General features: G+C 42.9%; 1 protein-coding gene across 1 annotated transcript in view; it reads left to right on the forward strand.

The window, feature by feature from the left end:
* Positions 1-10454, forward strand: part of ppm1lb (protein phosphatase, Mg2+/Mn2+ dependent, 1Lb) — a 260354-nt gene extending 249900 nt beyond the window's left edge. The window contains exons 3-4 of the mRNA XM_070883569.1: positions 1317-1478; positions 2422-10454. Of these exons, the coding sequence (XP_070739670.1) occupies positions 1317-1478; positions 2422-2768 (509 nt within the window). The 3' untranslated portion in view covers positions 2769-10454. The remainder of the gene's footprint in view (positions 1-1316; positions 1479-2421) is intronic.
* Positions 10455-18753: the final 8299 nt, after the last annotated feature.

The following is an 18753-nucleotide window of genomic DNA, read 5'->3' on the forward strand; positions in this document are numbered from 1 at the left end:
AATGACGAGGGAATGGGATGGAGTAGATGGAAACAGACTGTTTCCAGTCGACGGGTCTAGAACAAGGAGACATAGAAATAAGATTAAGTGCAAGAGATTTGGGACAGAGAACAGGAGAAACTTTTTTTTATACAGAGGGTTGAGAGGCTGTGGAATGCACTGCCAGAGTTAGCAATTTGAAGCAGAGACCATGTCAACATTTATGGATAGATTAGACATGTGGCTGAAGATAAGGGGGGGTGCAAATAGATAATGGGAATAGGGCAGGCATGTAATTAGGACTAATGCTGATGTAGAGGATAAACACCAACACGGACTGGTTGGGCTAAATAGCCCCTTTCCTTGGTGTAATTTCTATGTAGGTGTAGGTTTTCAACACAGTGATAGATAATAAGGGCAAACACATATTTGAAATGAACTGGAGATTTCAAAAGAAGTGAAATGGGGTAGAAAGTATTTTCTACACAATAGTTGTGGTATAGTGTATTATTTATTATTTTATTGTACATCGATAAAGCAATATTACAGTTACTGTTCTGTTATTTCTGGTGCATAGTGTATGTTTTGAGCATATAATAAAACAGTATTTGACTATCAACAATTATTTTTTCAACAAAGTATCACACTTATAATTTTCTCTGCATATCTAATACACCTTTGAAATTTACCAATTGTAAAATCTCAAAATGAACTTTACTCATTAACTTACTATAAGTTACTTGGAATAATGGAGCTACTGCAAATAAAATGAAGTTGCCTAAGTCATGGCAAAACCATGTAACTAATTAGTATTTGCTCTGCAAAATGCTGTTTTACGTAAATTGAAATTACGTAGTCAAGTGTATGTTAGCATAAATTAGAATTAAGTCTTCACGGGTATTGTACCTGTATATTTTTTATACTACATTATAATGTACACAAATCAGTTCTCTGAGTAAAGATTACATCTATTTCTTCCAATAATTACAGCATAGCCTAAAGTGTTGAGTGGGTACTAGACTTTGAAATCTTAGAAACAACTCATCATAATAATAGTACCACTGAGTATTTGATACATAATGTTTCCTCACTCAGTGGGATGACAGACACCAAGCACTGTCCATAGCAGCAGGTAGTAAAGGCCACATCAACATTGGAAAGTCTATTGAAATTGTTTCTATTCCTCACTGGTCAAAAAAATGATGAAATTGGCTAATGTTGGAGCTATCATAAGTCCTGATGGTAGTAGACACTGGTGCAGAAGCCTGTTACATTAAAACTGCTAAGTTTGCTTCATTTCTTTCTTCCGGATACTAACATCTGTGTTTTATTTACAGGCACAACATGTCTGGTTGCACTGCTGTCAGATAAAGAGCTAACTGTTGCAAATGTTGGAGATTCTCGTGGTGTACTGTGCGACAAAGACGGAAATGCAGTTCCCCTTTCACATGACCACAAACCTTATCAGTTGAAGGAAAGAAAGAGGATAAAACGAGCAGGTAATGGGAAAAAGAAAAAAAAATATGAATATCGTGTTTCTGAAAGAGGTAAAATCAATGCAAAATATCATAGGATGCATTCTCATCATCATCCTTGGTGCTGTTGAGCTGGGAGGACAGACCCTTGTGTATCAGTACTGTTGGCAGTGTGATGGTGCCATGGGTCAATTTCTGCACCTGAATGGTAAGGCCCAGAAGCACCCGATATTGTGCCTCAGGCCTCATTACCATCGGGCTGGCAAGCTGTAGGCAGTAACAGGCAGCTCACTGGTGAAACGCAGTTGAAGATTGGGCTGCTGCAATATCAGCAATGGCCCTCAAGTAAGTGATAAAGAGAGGAGACTGGGAAGGGGAGCAATCAGATCGAGAAGGAAGTAGCAGATGGGGTGGCGGGGGAACGTAGTAGTGGCGATCAAAGGGGCAAATAGTGGCAACGATGGGGTGGGGTGTGCAATGTAATATTGTATTATTAAAAATGAAAGTATGAATGGCCCTTTGAGGTGAACTGATTGGTCCAAGGGAACTATATGACCACAAAATGTTCCCTGCCATTCATCATGGGTACCTTCTTCTGATTGGTTGATTCTTAACAGGGTCTAATCAGATCCAGATAACATTCCAGGCTAAACACAAATGGCAACCATTGCACTGCAACACAAAAAACTAACATGTAAATAAGTTCAATAACTCAAATCATTTAAAAAAGACTGTAACTGAAAATATAAGAAAGTTGAAGTGAAAAGAGGTCAATTTTATCCTGCAATCTGATTGGTCTAGGTATTACGTAGCCACCATGGACCAATATTAGGTTCCGTTCAATACTAATCACATGACACCATGATCCAATCAGGAAATTTACAGGTTCTTTCCTATTATAACAATATTACATTATAATAATAGACACAATTTTTAAAAATTATATACATGCTTTATTTTATTATAGGTGGTTTTATAAGTTTCAATGGCTCGTGGAGGGTCCAAGGAATCTTAGCAATGTCTCGCTCTCTAGGAGATTACCCTCTCAAAAACCTCAATGTCGTCATCTCTGACCCTGACATCTTGTCTTTTGACCTGGATAAACTACAGCCTCAGTTCATGATCCTGGCTTCGGATGGTCTCTGGGATGCTTTCAGCAATGAAGAAGCTGTGAGATTCATCAAAGAGCGTCTTGATGAGCCTCACTTTGGTGCAAAGAGCATTGTTCTGCAGTCTTTCTACAGAGGATGTCCTGATAACATAACTGTGATGGTGGTGAAATTCAGAAACAACAGTAAGACCGAAGACCAGTGAATGGCACTGAGCAGATGAGGACAAGGTTCTTAAAATAATGCTGTGCAAATGTTAGCAATGTGTGTGATAGTAATAGTAATGGTCATGATATCCACATCTGAATGGTCAGTGCTAGACGGCTTGTAGAATTGGACAAACCAAGTAGCTGCACATTCATTTTAACTGGCTGAGGTCAAAATATCACCCTTTTTATCTATAATCATTTTCAAGTCTCTTATAATATTTCTATTATATATAATACAATGCACAGTGCAACTCTTGTGCTGCAATGCTAAACTAATTGTGATCAACAGTTTTATAAAGAATAGCCAACTTAAGCAATAAAGCAAAAACTAATTAACATTCAGGAACCCTGTTGTTGATTCAGTGATTTACATAATCAGTAGGACAGCTACTGAGCATCCATTCATTGAGTAACTGTGGAATAAAAAGTTGAATAAATCTAACTAACCCTGACAAAAGGGGAATTATTTTAACACACTGCATGAAAAGGAAAGTAAATCTAGCTGCACAGTTATTTTACAATTGCAGCATAAATTCTTAGGCACATAACATGTGGGCAATTGACATGTGACAAATATTTTGTTATTTCGAGTTGCCCCTCTTTTTAGCTCTCCCCTGCCACACACACCGTAAGCTCCAGACTTCTATCTTAGCTAGGATGACGGGGATGGAATACTTCCGAATTTCTCTGTGGCCTTCATCATTGCTGATCTGTGATTGGCTGACAAAGGTCAGCTGCTGCTGGGTCAGTCGGTGTGTACACATTCTCCTGCTCCAGGGCATGACCAAGATGGCCATCAGCCGATCCAGGCAGCGGGTGGTCGAGGGGGTCGTTCAGCCTGACTGCCTGCCTCTCTTCCGTGGTTACGTCCGAGCCAGGGTGTCCCTGGAGATGGAGCACGCGGTGTCCACTGGTACGCTCGCGGCCTTCCGCGAGAGGTAGACACCGGAGAGACTGGAGTCCATTATCACCCCCAGCAACCACATTTTAATTTGATCCACTAATGTTAACAGTTTAATTTGTTTTATTTGTCAGTTTTAGTGCCCCCCGTTAATAAGGGGGCATTTGATTTACAGATCAACTAAAAGTAGTTGTACACATTCTCCCGACTAATCCCCTAGTTACTCATTCACAAATTACACAAATTCAGACTACATTCTAGAGTCCATGGCTCATTTTGGCATTGGAATCAAAAGAAATGAGTATCAGGAGAGATGTGCAACATGCAGCAGATCTGATATCGCCCAAAATCAAAGTTACCCCCCTCATGTGCCCTGGTTATATTTACACTATAAATATTTTCAGACAGTTATGAAATATGCCTGCTCAGTCATGCCACAACTATGTTTTAATATAAAGAATTGTTTCTGAGTATGACTCTAAGATCATTGTCAACTCTGCTTTTAATTGACAGACTTGCTAAAGTGACAAGACTTTGAGGAGTCTTTTCAATATGGCCATGCTCACAAGATTGTTCTGAATGGTAGAATCAAGCAAGTAATCAATCAGATGCTTTTTAACTGGTCTCAGCTATTATGTTGGACTTATACTGGGAAGAGTTTATGGGATAGTGTTTTTGTGACAGCATTCTCTTCCTAGTGCCAGCATGGTTGTCGATGGAGCACTCCACTACTGCACAGTACTCCACTTAACAACCCATATGTAATTGGTTAAACAGTCAGTGACAAATTAGGTTGGGATTCAGACTTGCATCCCTGTGGTTTTACTACTGGAACGAATGGGATCCTCCAACATGCACCAAATCTCTTCAGTTCAATGTCACATGCAGGCCATCCATGTTGTGCCTAAGTACTTACTTAGCAACACCTGAGAGCTAATCCCCTGGAAAGGATTTATATTCCACATGCTTCAAATACAATGCTGAAAAAACGATCTTCCAGACTTGGCAAGCTGAGTTATTGGTAATTTTATGACATGAAAAATTCAAAATGCAACAAGAACAGAGAGTAATTAAACTGATATATTTCATTTTATCACTGGTCCACAAAGTACATTTCCCATTTTTTAAAATATTTCTTTATTGTATATAGTCCACTGATCATATAATAATGATGTGCGTTCAACAAAGAAATGGCAAACATAAATCTAGAGATGCGGCATCTAATCCAGAGTTAATTACCCTACAGTATAAATATATAAAAGGAAACAAATCCAGGTAATTATACTGATTTATAATAATGAGGAACTGCTCAGTTTTCTGCTACCTCATAAGAACATGAACTGTTCTGTTAAAGTAATATAGTAATATGGTAATCACATTTTGAGTAGGACAGTATGTGGGCTTATCTTCATAGATGTAAGGAGAGAAGAGTGCCAAATGACTTTTGCATCTTACAGGAACAGGAACTATCTACCATTGCAAAAAAGAAACACAAATATTATATTAAATTGCAACGAGAAGCCCTGATCCAATCAGCTGTTTTGACATTAAAAAAATCTTAATAGGGATTTAATGTGATCAAAGATAAAACTATTAAAAGAATAGTTCAGGATAAACAGAAATTGTGTATTACTAATACTGTGTAAATAAACTCAGAATTAGAATGCTGTTATGCTGTCAATAGTAGCAATTTTCAAGTTTTAATAGGATTATGTTTAGAGTACAGTTGTATGAAATATATTTGCATCACGAAGACAACTAGAAATAGTAGGGCTATGTTTTCCTCCATTTCCTAATTTTAGTTAAAAAGTAGATGTGAATATGGAATATTGCTTTATGTTCTCAACTACTTCTTCATTAAGATTAGTAGATGGAGAAAATGATATGCCCCAGTATCAATTGACACATTAATCATGTAAGATTCAAAGTAATCATTAAATTTACATCAACAAAAAAGATGTAAAATTAGCTTCATATATCAGTTTTAAATATGTACAAACTTTGAAGACATCTTTTACGGTAAAACTATTTATCTACCTGAGCCCCACCTGAAATGGATGTATGGCTACTGGATCTGTCCAGCTTTGCCCACAGACACATTCACACAAATATAAACTTTGAGCATTGTATGATGAAGCAATATGTTGTCCTTGGTGCACTATTGCTAAAACTGTTGTCTGGATTAGATCCATTTGCATGACTGATTTCCAACATTTCCTAAATAAATCGCTTTTATAACTGTTAATAATTTTAGACTGACATAAGAGTTCCAGCATACAATATCGGAAGTCTTCTAAAAGTATGAAGTGTTGTTAATTAAGAAACCTTTGGGGATGACACTCCTTTGTTCATGAGCAGGTATGAAAAATAGATATGCGTAAAAAGCAGCAATTAATTCATTTTCCATACTTTCAGCATTCCTAACCTTCTGAGATATGAGAAATGCTTGGAAAAGTTGAGTAAAAGGCCAGATGAACTTGTTAAGGGTTTATAAAGTTATTGAATGAGCAACATTCTGTGCCGACAAAGACTATTTGAAAGGTGATTATTTTACTAAATTAGCCAATGAAAAAGTTTCTTCTTCGGCTTCCACTGGAGCTGAACTGACAAGAGAAGATAATTGATCCAATTATCTTACTTTAGTAAAGGTTTGGGGCCTTTAGAAAGCCTGAGCAGCCTTCATGGTGGGGGGAGGAGGGAATGTGTGTGTCTGTGGAGAGGGGGAAGCTTGAGTGGTGTCAGGTGGAAGATCCGCCGATTGCTCACCTGTTCAGAATCCCAGCAGAGCCAGGATCTAGCCGATTATTATTACTTATGCTCTCTCTAGCCCCAGGAATTTTGAGGCCAAAGAGGTATGAGTAGCAGGACAGCAGTGATTAATACCAGAGTGTTCTCTCCACAAGCATGATATAACAGCCATTAGTTGGTATGTCATGGTGAGGAAGGAGGAATAGGAAGAGAAATTACAGGATGTCCAGGAATGCAGAAGGCACGTGAGTTTGTGAGTCGCATTAAATATTATCCCAGGCACTGTGTCCAGTGCAGTAGAGTCAGTTATCTGGGTTTGTTAAAGAAGCAATGATTGTGGTGAGTCAGGCTCAACAGGGAGATTGTGACTGACATCTGCCAACTGTTCCATGTGGACCTGTAGGAGCAGTCAACTATCTGCAGTGCAGATCACCATGCATTCAACTTTTCTATCACAGGGGCCTTCCAAGTATCCATAGGGGATATCACAGGAGTCAGCTGCTTTGCCATATACTGCTGCATTGAGGTAACTGAAGCCCTTCCACATATACCCCAGCAAGAACCAGCAGCTGTGCAATACCAACACCGCCACCAGCAACTTACATTCCTATATTGCTCTTCATGTAACAAAAACATCTGAGTACTGTACAAGATAGTAAAAGATGGACATTGAGCAGAGAAAAAGGAAAAAGAATTCAGGAGGGTAGGACAAAGGCACGATCGAAGATAAAAGTTAAGAGACTTTTGAAGGTGGGAGGGAAGCAGCAAGGCAAAACAAGGAGAATTTCAAAGGATAACAACAACAACTTTTATTTATATGGCGCCTTTAACGTAGTAAAATGTCCCAAGGTGCTTCACAGCAGTGTTATAAGACAAAACAAATAAATTTGACACCGAGCCACATAAGAAGAAATTACGGCAGATGAGCAAAAGCTCAATCAAAGAGGTAGGTTTTAAGGAGTGTCTTAAAGGAGGAAAGAGAGGTAGAGAGGCGGAGAGGTTTAGGGAGGGAGTTCCAGAGCTTAGGGCCTAAGCAACTAAAGGCACGGCCACCAATGGTTGAACAGTTATAATCAAGGATGCTCAAGAGGGCAGAATTTGAGGGATGCAGACATCTCGTGAGGTTGTGAGGCTGAAAGAGTTTACAGAGATAGGGAGGGGCGAGGCCATGGAGTGAGTTGTAAACAAGGATGAGAATTTTGAAATCGAGGCATTACTTAACCGGGAGCCAATGTAGGTAAGTGAGCACAGGGGTGATGGATGATCAGGATAGGACAGTAATGATTGATAGAGTGGCCACCAAGTGAGGAATGGGAAACCTGTAGTAATGCAGTGTTGGAAAAGCAGAGGGTGCAAGCAGTGACATACAGCTGGAGAGAGTCACTCAGATAGAGTCGAAGGAAGCAATGGAGAGATTTGCAAATGATGATGTGGATTTTGAAATCAATTTGTCTCCACTGGCAGGGAGACAGGGACATGGGGATCTCATTGTCCAGTTCTTGCAGCGAGCTCCTTAATTGAACTAATTATTTTCTTTTAGACATATTTACATTCTTAGAACAGCTGTTTGGGAACCATGTTTATTTTCCCATATACTGCATATGTTGTGTTTGCCCTTTAGGCAACTGACACTTTAATTTCTACACAATTAAAGAATGATAGACTGCACAGTATATTAACAATGAATTAATCTTCATTGTCAGTGATGTGTTGTGAACCTCTTACTGGTGGTAAATATGTCCTATTACGTGCTCCCCACATTGAAGGATTCATGGATGGCTGCATGTGGGGTTAACTCTGAATGACCTTATAAATACATTCATTGCAGTGGACACAGTAATTTCTGAGGCAGCACTTATATCAATGTGCAGGGCTACATGAGGCCACTGACTTGAGTGCTAACAGTCTATACTTATTTTACTCCATGCATGCCACTGCAGGAGGACATCTCTTACGCAATGGCCATTGACCAGTGTGGACATAAAATAGTGGGCATGTCTCCAGTTGCCAGTTATGATTCTCAAAGTGATTTGAAGCCAGATATTACAGAAAATTGGATTTTGAAGCCCAAAGCCTCCATAGCAGCAGTGCAGCTTTTGTAAAAAATTCTGTTTCTGTGCCTGTGGCCTATGGAAATAATGTCTCCACTGGTACTGGCAGGTCGTGGTGCAAACAACCATGGCATCACTCATGTGGGAGTTGCCAATGCAAATCTGGGTATTTGGCTCCCCGCTCCCCACTACCAAACCACCACCTTAGTGTCGTTCCCAAAGAGGTAAATGACTCCTCAATGTTTCTGCTGCTGTTGCCTCCACTTAAAAGCAGACCTACTTTGGTCTTAATCGCAATACAGTTCAGTAGGAACATGCAACATGCTAGGCCGCTGCCCTGAAGCAGCTAACCCCTCATCAACCAATACCACTGCTACCCCTTCCTTACCCTGTCCTTTGACATCCTTATTAGGGTCAACATCTTCTGAATTGTTTGTATTTGTGCTACTCCCTACTTCACATGTGGTTTGTGACTGTTGGTGCTTAGGTATGTGGTGCTCCTTGGGTATGATTAATATCTGAGTAAGATTTCCTTAATCTGTGAAGAGAGCAGATGGTACATAATTAGTACATACCACACTTGCAAAGTGCATTGTTGTTACATTATTACACGCTTGGACACAGTGTGTATGGGCATGTTCACATATTATGTCACATGATCTGTACAGTATCTGATAGGGTACGTATGAGGTCATTTTTCTAATTCATTCTTCACAGACAAACCTTTCCACAATGTCATAAAGCAGATCCATCCAGCTTGAGAAAAGCATGCTTGACTTCATTTTTCTTTCTGAACGAAGGAGTGCCAAACCCCTTTAGATCTTGATTCATTCAGCCCTTGTCATAAACTGTATGTCATAGAGTTTTGTCTTCACCACCTGTGTGTTCAGCACTGCCTGGGCAGAGTGCAGAGAGGAAAGTCAGGTAGGGAGGGTTGCATGCCCATAATAGAGCCTGCCTGATTTTCCTTCTTTAAAAAAAAAACTCAGGTGTGCTTTTCACCTGTTTTTTTCTTTCTACACTCCACCCAGGTAATGCTTAAGCGGTATAGATCCAAGTTTACTTTTCTAAGCTCTATTTCCAGCCAACTGAGTATAAATATGTATCAACTCATACTGTGCACATGCTTTACATATCTCTCTGATATGATGGGATTTGGGCTTCACACAAACTTGTGCCATATAGTCCATTAATATAAAGGACATGCAAATAGGACAGATTCAAAATAGTAAAAATAGGTTGTTATTTTCCTTGTTTATTACCACTGTGAAATGTGATGCCAGCATAACAATTTTAAAAATTCTGTCTTAATTCAAAACAGATTTGTAACCTTATAAATTAATTGAATGTGGGGAAGGAAATATTGCATCATGCAGAACATAAGTTTAACATCAGCAAGGATGCATCAGCCACTGTATTTCCATGACTGAAACTACAATATTTAAATCCCAGAGCTTTCTGAACAGGAGCACAGTCCAGGTCTTCGTATATTTTGATCAACTGGTTCCAATTTTGTTTATATTGCTGCCTTATTTTAAATTCTATTTTATTTACTGTTTAATACTTATTTGTGTTTAATGAATGCGGACATGGAGTCTAGGATAAATATGGTTAAAATATACAAGAATTTCTTGTTTTAGGTTCTAAAGACCTGCATGGCTCTACATTTGTCTCTAGGAGACAGTACAGACTGTGAGTAATGAATCTGACAAGGTGTTTCGGATGTAAATAACCCATACTGTCTTAGTTACGTACTGGTCAACAAAGTACCATCTTTTGTCTGCCTAGATTGTACAGTACATGATTCCAGGACATTAATTATATTACTGAGGTTAGTGGCTAGGTAGAACTGGTGAAATTATGTATATATACTAACTATATGTAAATCACTGTGATGATGAACATCAGAAAGTGTCAAACTACTGAAAATGTGGGCAAGCAGCTGTGTTGTGCAAACAATAAAATAAAAATATGAATTTGTAGTTCTGAGTTGAATGAATCTTTCATATGACAGAGCATATTTGAGGCAATAAAGAAATGCAGTACAATAATTGAAGATGGCTCCACATGTCAACTGCAACAATTCCTCACATCACTTTGCATAACATAACAGAAATTCAGGCTTTCTGGAATTACTTTCCAGAGGCAGATTTATATTAGGTCCCTGAATGGGTAAATTGGATATTTCTCTCTCCTCATCTTCCCCTTCTGTGTAACAGGATTTCCACCTCTGGACATATTCCTGGAGATTTCATCACTTGATCTCTCGTCTTCCACCATCCTGCACCCACACTGCCCCAATTGGTCACCCGACCCATCCATCCTCATGGCGCACCGCCTTCTAATTGGAAAGTGAATAGTCTCTTTGTTACCCAATTGGTTGATTTTTGATTCAGTCAAACAGTTTTTTTTATCCATCTATTTTCTTTATAACTAATAAACATAAGTGGTCAAAGAAAATAGAAAAAAGACACAATTTTTATACTTCTATCCTGGAGGTTGTTAACCCTACTAGGCGAAGGCAACTAGGCTCATACAGCAGTGCCTGGTCTCCAGTCGTCTTGGACCCCCTTGCCACTGGATCAAGACCTTGCTCAGCTAAGTCCGTGTGGTAGCCGATGTGCAACAATCACCACACGTTAAAAGAAATCACGCACAGGCATCTTCCACTCCTTTAACTTGAAGTTCGGGACCTGGAACGTCAGAACCCTCATGGACAACTCCAACAGCGACAGGCCGGAACGCTGCACCGTCATAGTTGCCCGGGAACTTAGAAGCTTCGATGTCGACATCGGCGTCCTAAGCAGGACCCGGCGGGCAGTTGAAGGCCAGCTCAAGGCACAAGGTGGAGGTTACACCTTCTTCTGGACAGGGAAACCAGAGGAAGAACACCGCCTCCACGGAGTCGGTTTCACCATCAAAAACAAGCTGGTCGATCGCCTCAAAGACTTGCCCTGTGGGATTAACGAACGTCTCGTGACTCTCTGGCTCACCCTATTCCAGAATCAATGCACCACAGTCATCAGTGCATACGCCCCAACACTCGACGCGACACATGAGACCAAAGAGGATTTTTACTCCAGCCTCGAAAAATCCCTGTCCCGCGTCCTTGCGGACGACAAACTGATCCTCCTCGGTGAATTCAACGCCAGGGTCGGTAAGGAAACAGCCCTCTGGGGAGGTGTGATCAGCAGAGAGGGGATAGGGAAAATCAACTTCAGCAGTACCCTGCTCCTGATAAAATATCTAGTACGTGACCTTGTCATCACCAACACCTTGTTCCGCCAGAGGGACAAGTACAAGGCATTGTAGCAACATCCTCGCTCCAAATACTGGCACCTGCTCGACTATGTCATCGTGCGAGCCAGGGATCGCAAGGATGCGCCCATCACCAACGCCATGACAGGAGCTAACGACTGCTGGACGGACCACCGCCTAATCCATTCCATCATTGACATCACCATAGCCCCAAAGTGACGACGCCAGCAGAAGCAGTGCTGCAAAAAAGTCAATGCCGGGGCACTCAAAGACCCAGCTAAGAAAGCCCTATACAGTCAGCGCTTCACTACTAACCTGGCGTGCCTTGATGACCCCGAGATGCAGAATGCCCACAGCGCTTGGTCTACCCTCCGGGCCTCCATTACCAATGCCTGCGAAGAAACACTCGGTCACTCAACCAAGAAACACCAGGACTGGTTTGATAAGAATGACTAGGAGATCCAAGAGCTAATAGATCTCAAGCACAGGGCATTTATGAGCCTTAAACATCAATCCAACTCAGGATCAGCAAGGCAGCATCACAGACGGCTCGGGACCTAAAGAACAGATGGTGGATGGAGAGAGCACAGGAGATACAGAAGCTGGCCGACAGCCATGATATGCGAGGATTCTTCACCACAGTCAAGGCCACCTCTGGCCCAAACACCCAAGGCCCCACCCCACTGCTGGCCAAGAACGGGGAAACACTCATCAAGGACACTGAGGCAGTCAGAGCCCGCTGGAAGGAGCACTTCGAAGATCTCCTCAATCGAGGTGCAGCCTTTGACTCGAGTGTCTTCGACAACATGCTACCCACCACCACCTCAGTAAAACCCCAGCCCTGCATGAGGTAGAAAAAGCGATAAGATAGCTTAAGAACAACAAGGCTACGGGAATGGATGGAATCCCCGCTGAGGCACTGAAGTATGATGGAGAGGCACTGTTAGCGCGAACACATGACCTCATCTCTCTCATCTGGAGGGAGGAGAGCATGCCGGGAGATCTCAGAAATGCAGTGATCGTGACCATCTTTAAAAAAGGGGACAAGTCCAACTGTGGCAACTACAGAGGAATCTCCCTGTTATCAGCCACTGGGAAAGTTGTCGCTAGAGTCCTCCTCAACCGTCTTCTCCCTGTAGCTGAGGAGTTCCTCCCGGAGTCACAATGTGGCTTTCATCCCCTACGGGGTACAACGGACATGATTTTTACAGCACGACAGCTGAAAGAAAAATGCAGGGAACAGCACCAACCCTTGTACATGGCCTTCTTTGACCTTACAAAGATCTTTGACACTGTCAACCGCGAGGGTCTATGGAGCGCCCTCCTCCGTTTCGGCTGCCCCCAAAGGTTCATCGCCACCCTCCGCCTGCTCCACGATGACATGCAGGCTGTGATCCTTACCAACGGATCCATTACAGACCCAATCCACGTCCGGACCGGGGTAAAACAGTGCTGCATTATGGCGCCAACCCTCTTCTCAATCTTCCTCGCTGCCATGCTCCACCTCACATTCAACAAGCTCCCCGCTGGAGTGGAGCTAAACTACAGAAACAGCGGGAACCTGTTCAACCTTCGTCGTCTCCAGGCCAGATCCAAGACCACTCCAACCTCTGTCGTCGAGCTACAGTACGCGGACGACGCCTGCATCTGCGCACATACAGAGACTGAACTCCAAGTCATAGTCAACATATTCACCGAGGCGTACGAAAGCATGGGCCTTACATTAAACATCCGTAAGACAAAGGTCCTCCACCAGCCTGTCCCCGCCACACAGAACTGCCCCCCGGTCATCAAGATCCACAGCGCGGCGCTGGACAACGTGGACCATTTCCCATACCTCGGGAGCCTCTTATCAATAAGGGCAGACATTGATGACGAGATTCAACACCTCCCCCAGTTTACCAGTGCAGCCTTCAGCCATCTGAGAAAAAGAATCTTCAAAGACCAGGCCCTCAAATCTGCCACCAAGCTCATGGTCTACAGGGCTGTAGTAATACCCACCCTCCTATATGGCTCAGAGACATGGACCATGTACAGTAGACACCTCAAGTCGCTGGAGAAATACCACAACGATGCCTCCGCAAGATCCTACAAATCCCCTGGTTGGACAGGCGCACCAAAGTTTGCGTCCTCGACCAGGCCAACATCCCCAGCATTGAAGCACTGACCTCACTCGATCAGCTCCGCTGGGCAGGCCACATTGTTCGCATGCCTGACACGAGACTCCCAAAGCAAGCGCTGTACTCGGAACTCCTTCACGGCAAACGAGCCAAAGGTAGGCAGAGGAAACGTTTCAAGGACACCCTCAAAGCCTCCTTGATAAAGTGTAACATCCCCACCGACACCTGGAGTCCCTGGCCAAAGACCGCCCTAAGTGGAGGAAGTGCATCCGGGAGGGCGCTGAGCACCTTGAGTCTCATCGTTGAGAGCATGCAGAAACCAAGCGTAGGCAGTGGAAGGAGCATGTGGCAAATGAGTCCCACCCACCCTTTCCCTCAACGACTGTCTGTCCCACCTGTGACAAGGACTGTGGTTCTCGTATTGGACTATTCAGTCACCTAAGAACTCATTTTTAGAGTGGAAGCAAGTCTTCCTGGATTCCGAGGGACTGCCTATGACGATGATAACCCTACGCTCTAAGTGTCTCTCTTTCTCTCCTCTCACTCTTTTAATCTTGTTCTCTCCCTTTTTCCTCCTTCATTTCTCCCTCCTCGTCATCAGAAGCCCCAAAAATATGTGTTTCCTGATCTGCTGCCGGAGCAATGGCAGAACGGAACTTCTGGCCTCTGACAAGTTGCTCCCCTTCCCCATCCAAAGTCCTGGGATCAGGGTTATTACATAAATTGGGTGAATTCTTGCAACATTTGTGGCTTGGCTGAGCCAGCTGCTGGGTGGGGGTAGGGAGAATTTGACTGGAATAATGCCTTAACTTTGGAATACTGGCTGTGCCAGCTGAAGCTTTGCAAAAATGCGGTCTGTTTCTAAATAGGCCGGTTATCCTGAGGCAATTTGCCAGAAGGAAAGAGCCTTTAAATTGTGGTGGGCCCCACTTCCACCAGGCATCCATAGCAATGTGGACAATGGTGGCAAATGTAACAGATATTCTGCTGGATAATATCCCACCAGTCCCGCATCATCCAATAACATCCACACAGCTTTAAAAAAAACAATGCCTGTGCATACATGATATATCATGTCTTGCCTCAAGGGTCTTTGGGCTCTCCGAATGGGTTAACACACTTGCAATTGTGCCATTTTTTTTGTTTGGCTCACGTAATATTATGGGAGTAAACTGGTGGAGTCTGGTAGAGTGTTTAGGTTCATTGAACAATTGAACATGTTGGCTGAAGATATTGCTCTGTAACAGAACAACACTTTTAGTCCTGCTGAACCTGACACAATTGTAATTGATCCATTTCAACACAAAACATGTTCCCCATGTTTATACCTCTCGCTTTTCCTGCAGAGTTATGTAATAATCAACAGTGAGTTGGAATGTATCTCTGTAGGATTTATGAATGAAACACCAACTCTACTCCTCATCAAGGTCATATAGCTGAGGCAATCTGGGATTCTATTATATATGTACCTTAGTTTAAATTTTGAAAGTACAGGCAACTCTCGATTATCCGCACATGGATGCAACGGAAAACTGTTGTAACGGCATTTAAAATTCCGTGTGTGTGACGTCACTTTGAAACTCTGATGTTCCTTTCGAATGTTGCCTGTTAAGCCTTGCTTTTAAGCGCTCTGCCTTGCCTCAGCTCCCGCTGCTGCTCACACATAGGCCCACTGCCTCTGTCGAGCCTGGACTTGCCGCGCTACTTTTAAGCGATCTGCCTTGCCTCTGCTCCCGCTGCTGCTCACACACAGGTCCACTGCCTCTCATAATTCATTAAAATGCCATGAACAGTTACAGGAAGTAATCAGCAAGCCTAATGGTCTTTAGATCGAGAGGACTAGAATTCAAGGATTAGAAGATAGGCTACAGCTATTGGTTAGAGCACACCTGCAGTACTGTAAGCATTAACTGTAATGTCAACTCGCTCTAACAGAGAAATCGTTTACTCGGCATAGCCCAATCCCCGAGGGACCCGGATAATTGAGAGTTGCCTGTACACTGGGTCACAGATTACTCTTCCCAGCCAACCAAATTCGGATTAGCTAGAATATAGCTTCTGGGTGCACACAGTGATCCACTTTCCATTGAATCAGTGACTGAATTTATCACATATTACTCATGAAAGTGTAAAATCTGTATTTAATAATCCGCATGCTTTATCTGGTCCCTGCTCAAAAAACTTGCTGGTGAAAGTCTTTATGTTTTGTTCTCTCCGACTACATTTTGACATTTAAAGGTCAACCAACAGCACAAATGGTCTGTCAAAATTTGGGTGGCTAGAACACCAATATTCAAGAAGGCTTTAAATATGGAGCTACACTCAATTTTCTGCAGTCAACCATTTGTATACTGGGTTACCTCTTTCCTTTCATTCACAGCTCCTCTTTTTGGGACCAGACAGCAATGAGTAGAGGATTAGCCGTAAGCGCAAATCCATCAATAAAATAGCTGTATTCATAAATTAGGTCAATTGCTAATCAGATTCTCATTTCAGATGGGGTCTTACTATTTTCAGTTATCAAATAGGCTTCAGACAGTCTAGATACTACATAAAGTACAGTTTATCAGTGTCAGCCAATACTACCACCTCATTGATGATGTTCAAAGTCTCCTAGATAAAAATGCAACTTCCCCACCGACACCTGGGAATCCAAATGGAGGAAGTGCATCCGGGAGGGCGCTGAGGACCTCCAGTCTCGTCGCCGAGAACATGCAGAAATCAAGCGCAGGCAGCGGAAAGAGCGTGCAGCAAACATGTCCCACCCACCCTTTCTCTCAACGACTGTCTGTCCCACCTGTGACAGGGACTGTGGTTCTTGTATTGGACTGTTCAATCACCTGAGAACTCATTTTTAGAGTGGAAGCAAGTCTTCCTCGATTCCGAGGGACTGCCTATGATGATGATGTTCCAAAAAGCAGAGTACAGCACAAAAAAGCATACTTTTTGGGTGCCAGCTTGACAGCGTGCTTCTGAAATCAATAAAAACTAGCTTCAGTCACTGTAAAATGACTTCTTCATCAGGTGCAAGGACATGGAGATCATCTAGATAGAAGAAAAGGCTGCTGAAATTTTGGTCTCTGAAAACAGAAGTCATGATTCTCGAGAAAGAACCGGGGAAGTTACAGAGACCTGCTAATAATCGACTACCTCAAAAAAGACCCATGGTGTTATGAAGTCACAAATTTCCTAGTTTTGATTATAGGTTGAGGAGAGAATTGGACGGGCAGGGGATGTGGCAAGCAGTGCAGTGGCAGGTCAGAGTGCAAAGGTAAGAGTTTGCTAAGTGGGAGAACTTTAAGGGTTAATCCCTTTTAAACCATTTCAAGGTTGGTGTAAATTACTAGTGACAATTTCTAGTAGCCTCTAAAGGTAAGGTAAGGTAAAATAAGATTACAAGTTTAAGTAAAACTGCAATACTAAACAGATAGGATTCTTGTAGGTTTAAGCAGAGACAAACAAACAAACTAGCTTAGTTAATTGGACAGCAGTAAAAACTGGTTCCCTAAATAGGTCAGTGGTGAGTCAGCCAGGAACAGTATAAAAAGAGGGGACTTGGTGCAGTCTTGCTCGGAGTGCAGCGGCAGGTCAGAGTGCAAAGGTAAGAGTTTGGTAAGTGGGAGATTTTGGGCAACTGGGAGCGGGAGGTGTTGCTTTGTCTTGTTTCCCCACCAGTGCTGACTCCCCGATCTGGGAGGAAAAGAAAATGAAGTGTGACATCACAGCAAGAGGTTCGGAGACATCGGAGCGGCCTATAAAGGCCAGCTGGTGCAGCTGCAGCAGGCAGAGAAGACAAAAAAGAAGTAGAATGAAATTGAAAGGTGACGTCACAGCCAGGTAAGTGATTGGTTGGTGATTGGTGAGTAGTTTTTTCTTTTTCTTTTCTTTATCAATAAGTAACCTTTAGCATTATTGTTGCCAAATTAAGTTAATCTAGGGGTTAAGTCATGGCAGGAGAGCTCGGATATGTGTTATGCTCCTGCTGTACTATGTGGGAAGCCAGGGATGCTTCCAGTGTCCCTGACGACTACATATGTGGGAAGTGTATCCGGCTACAGCTCCTGACAGACCGCATTGCGGCACTGGAGTTGCAGGTGGATTCACTCTGGAGCATCCACAATGCTGAGAATGACGTGAATAGCACGTTTAGTGAGTTGGTCTTACCGCAGGTAAAGGTTACACAGCCAGATAGCGGATGGGTGACCAACAGGAAGAGCAGTGGAAGGAAGGTAGTGCAGGGGTCCCCTGCAGTCATCCCCCTGCAAAACAGATACACCGCTTTGGGTACTGTTGAGGGGGATGACTCATCAGGGGAGGGTAGCAGCAACCAAGTCCATGGCACTGTGGGTGGCTCTGCTGCACAGGAGGGCAGGAAAAAGAGTGGGAGAGTTACAGTGAAAGGGGATTCAATTGTAAGAGGAAAAGATAGACGTTTCTGTGGCCGCAACCGAGATTCCAGGATGTTATGTTCCCTCCCTGGTGCAAGGGTCAAGGATGTCTCGGAGCGAGTGCAGGACATTTTGAAGGGGAAGGGTAAACAGCCAGTTGTCATGGTGCATATAGGTACCAATGATATAGGTAAAAAACGGGATGAGGTCCTACAAGACGAATTTAGGGAGCTAGGAGCTAAATTAAAAAGTAGAACCTCAAAAGTAGTAATCTCAGGATTGCGACCAGTGCCACGTGCTAGTCAGAGTAGGAATCACAGGATAGCTCAGATGAATACGTGGCTTGATGAATGCTGCAGAAGAGAGGGATTCAAATTGCTGGGACATTGGAACCGGTTCTGGGGGAGGTGGGACCAGTACAAACCGGACAGTCTGCACCTGGGCAGGACCGGAACCCATGTCCTAGGGGGAGTGTTTGCAAGTGCTGTTGGGGAGGGGTTAAAGTAATATGGCAG

This window comes from Pristiophorus japonicus, chromosome 6 (assembly GCF_044704955.1).
Source record: "Pristiophorus japonicus isolate sPriJap1 chromosome 6, sPriJap1.hap1, whole genome shotgun sequence".
Classification (NCBI taxonomy): Eukaryota; Metazoa; Chordata; class Chondrichthyes; family Pristiophoridae; genus Pristiophorus; species Pristiophorus japonicus.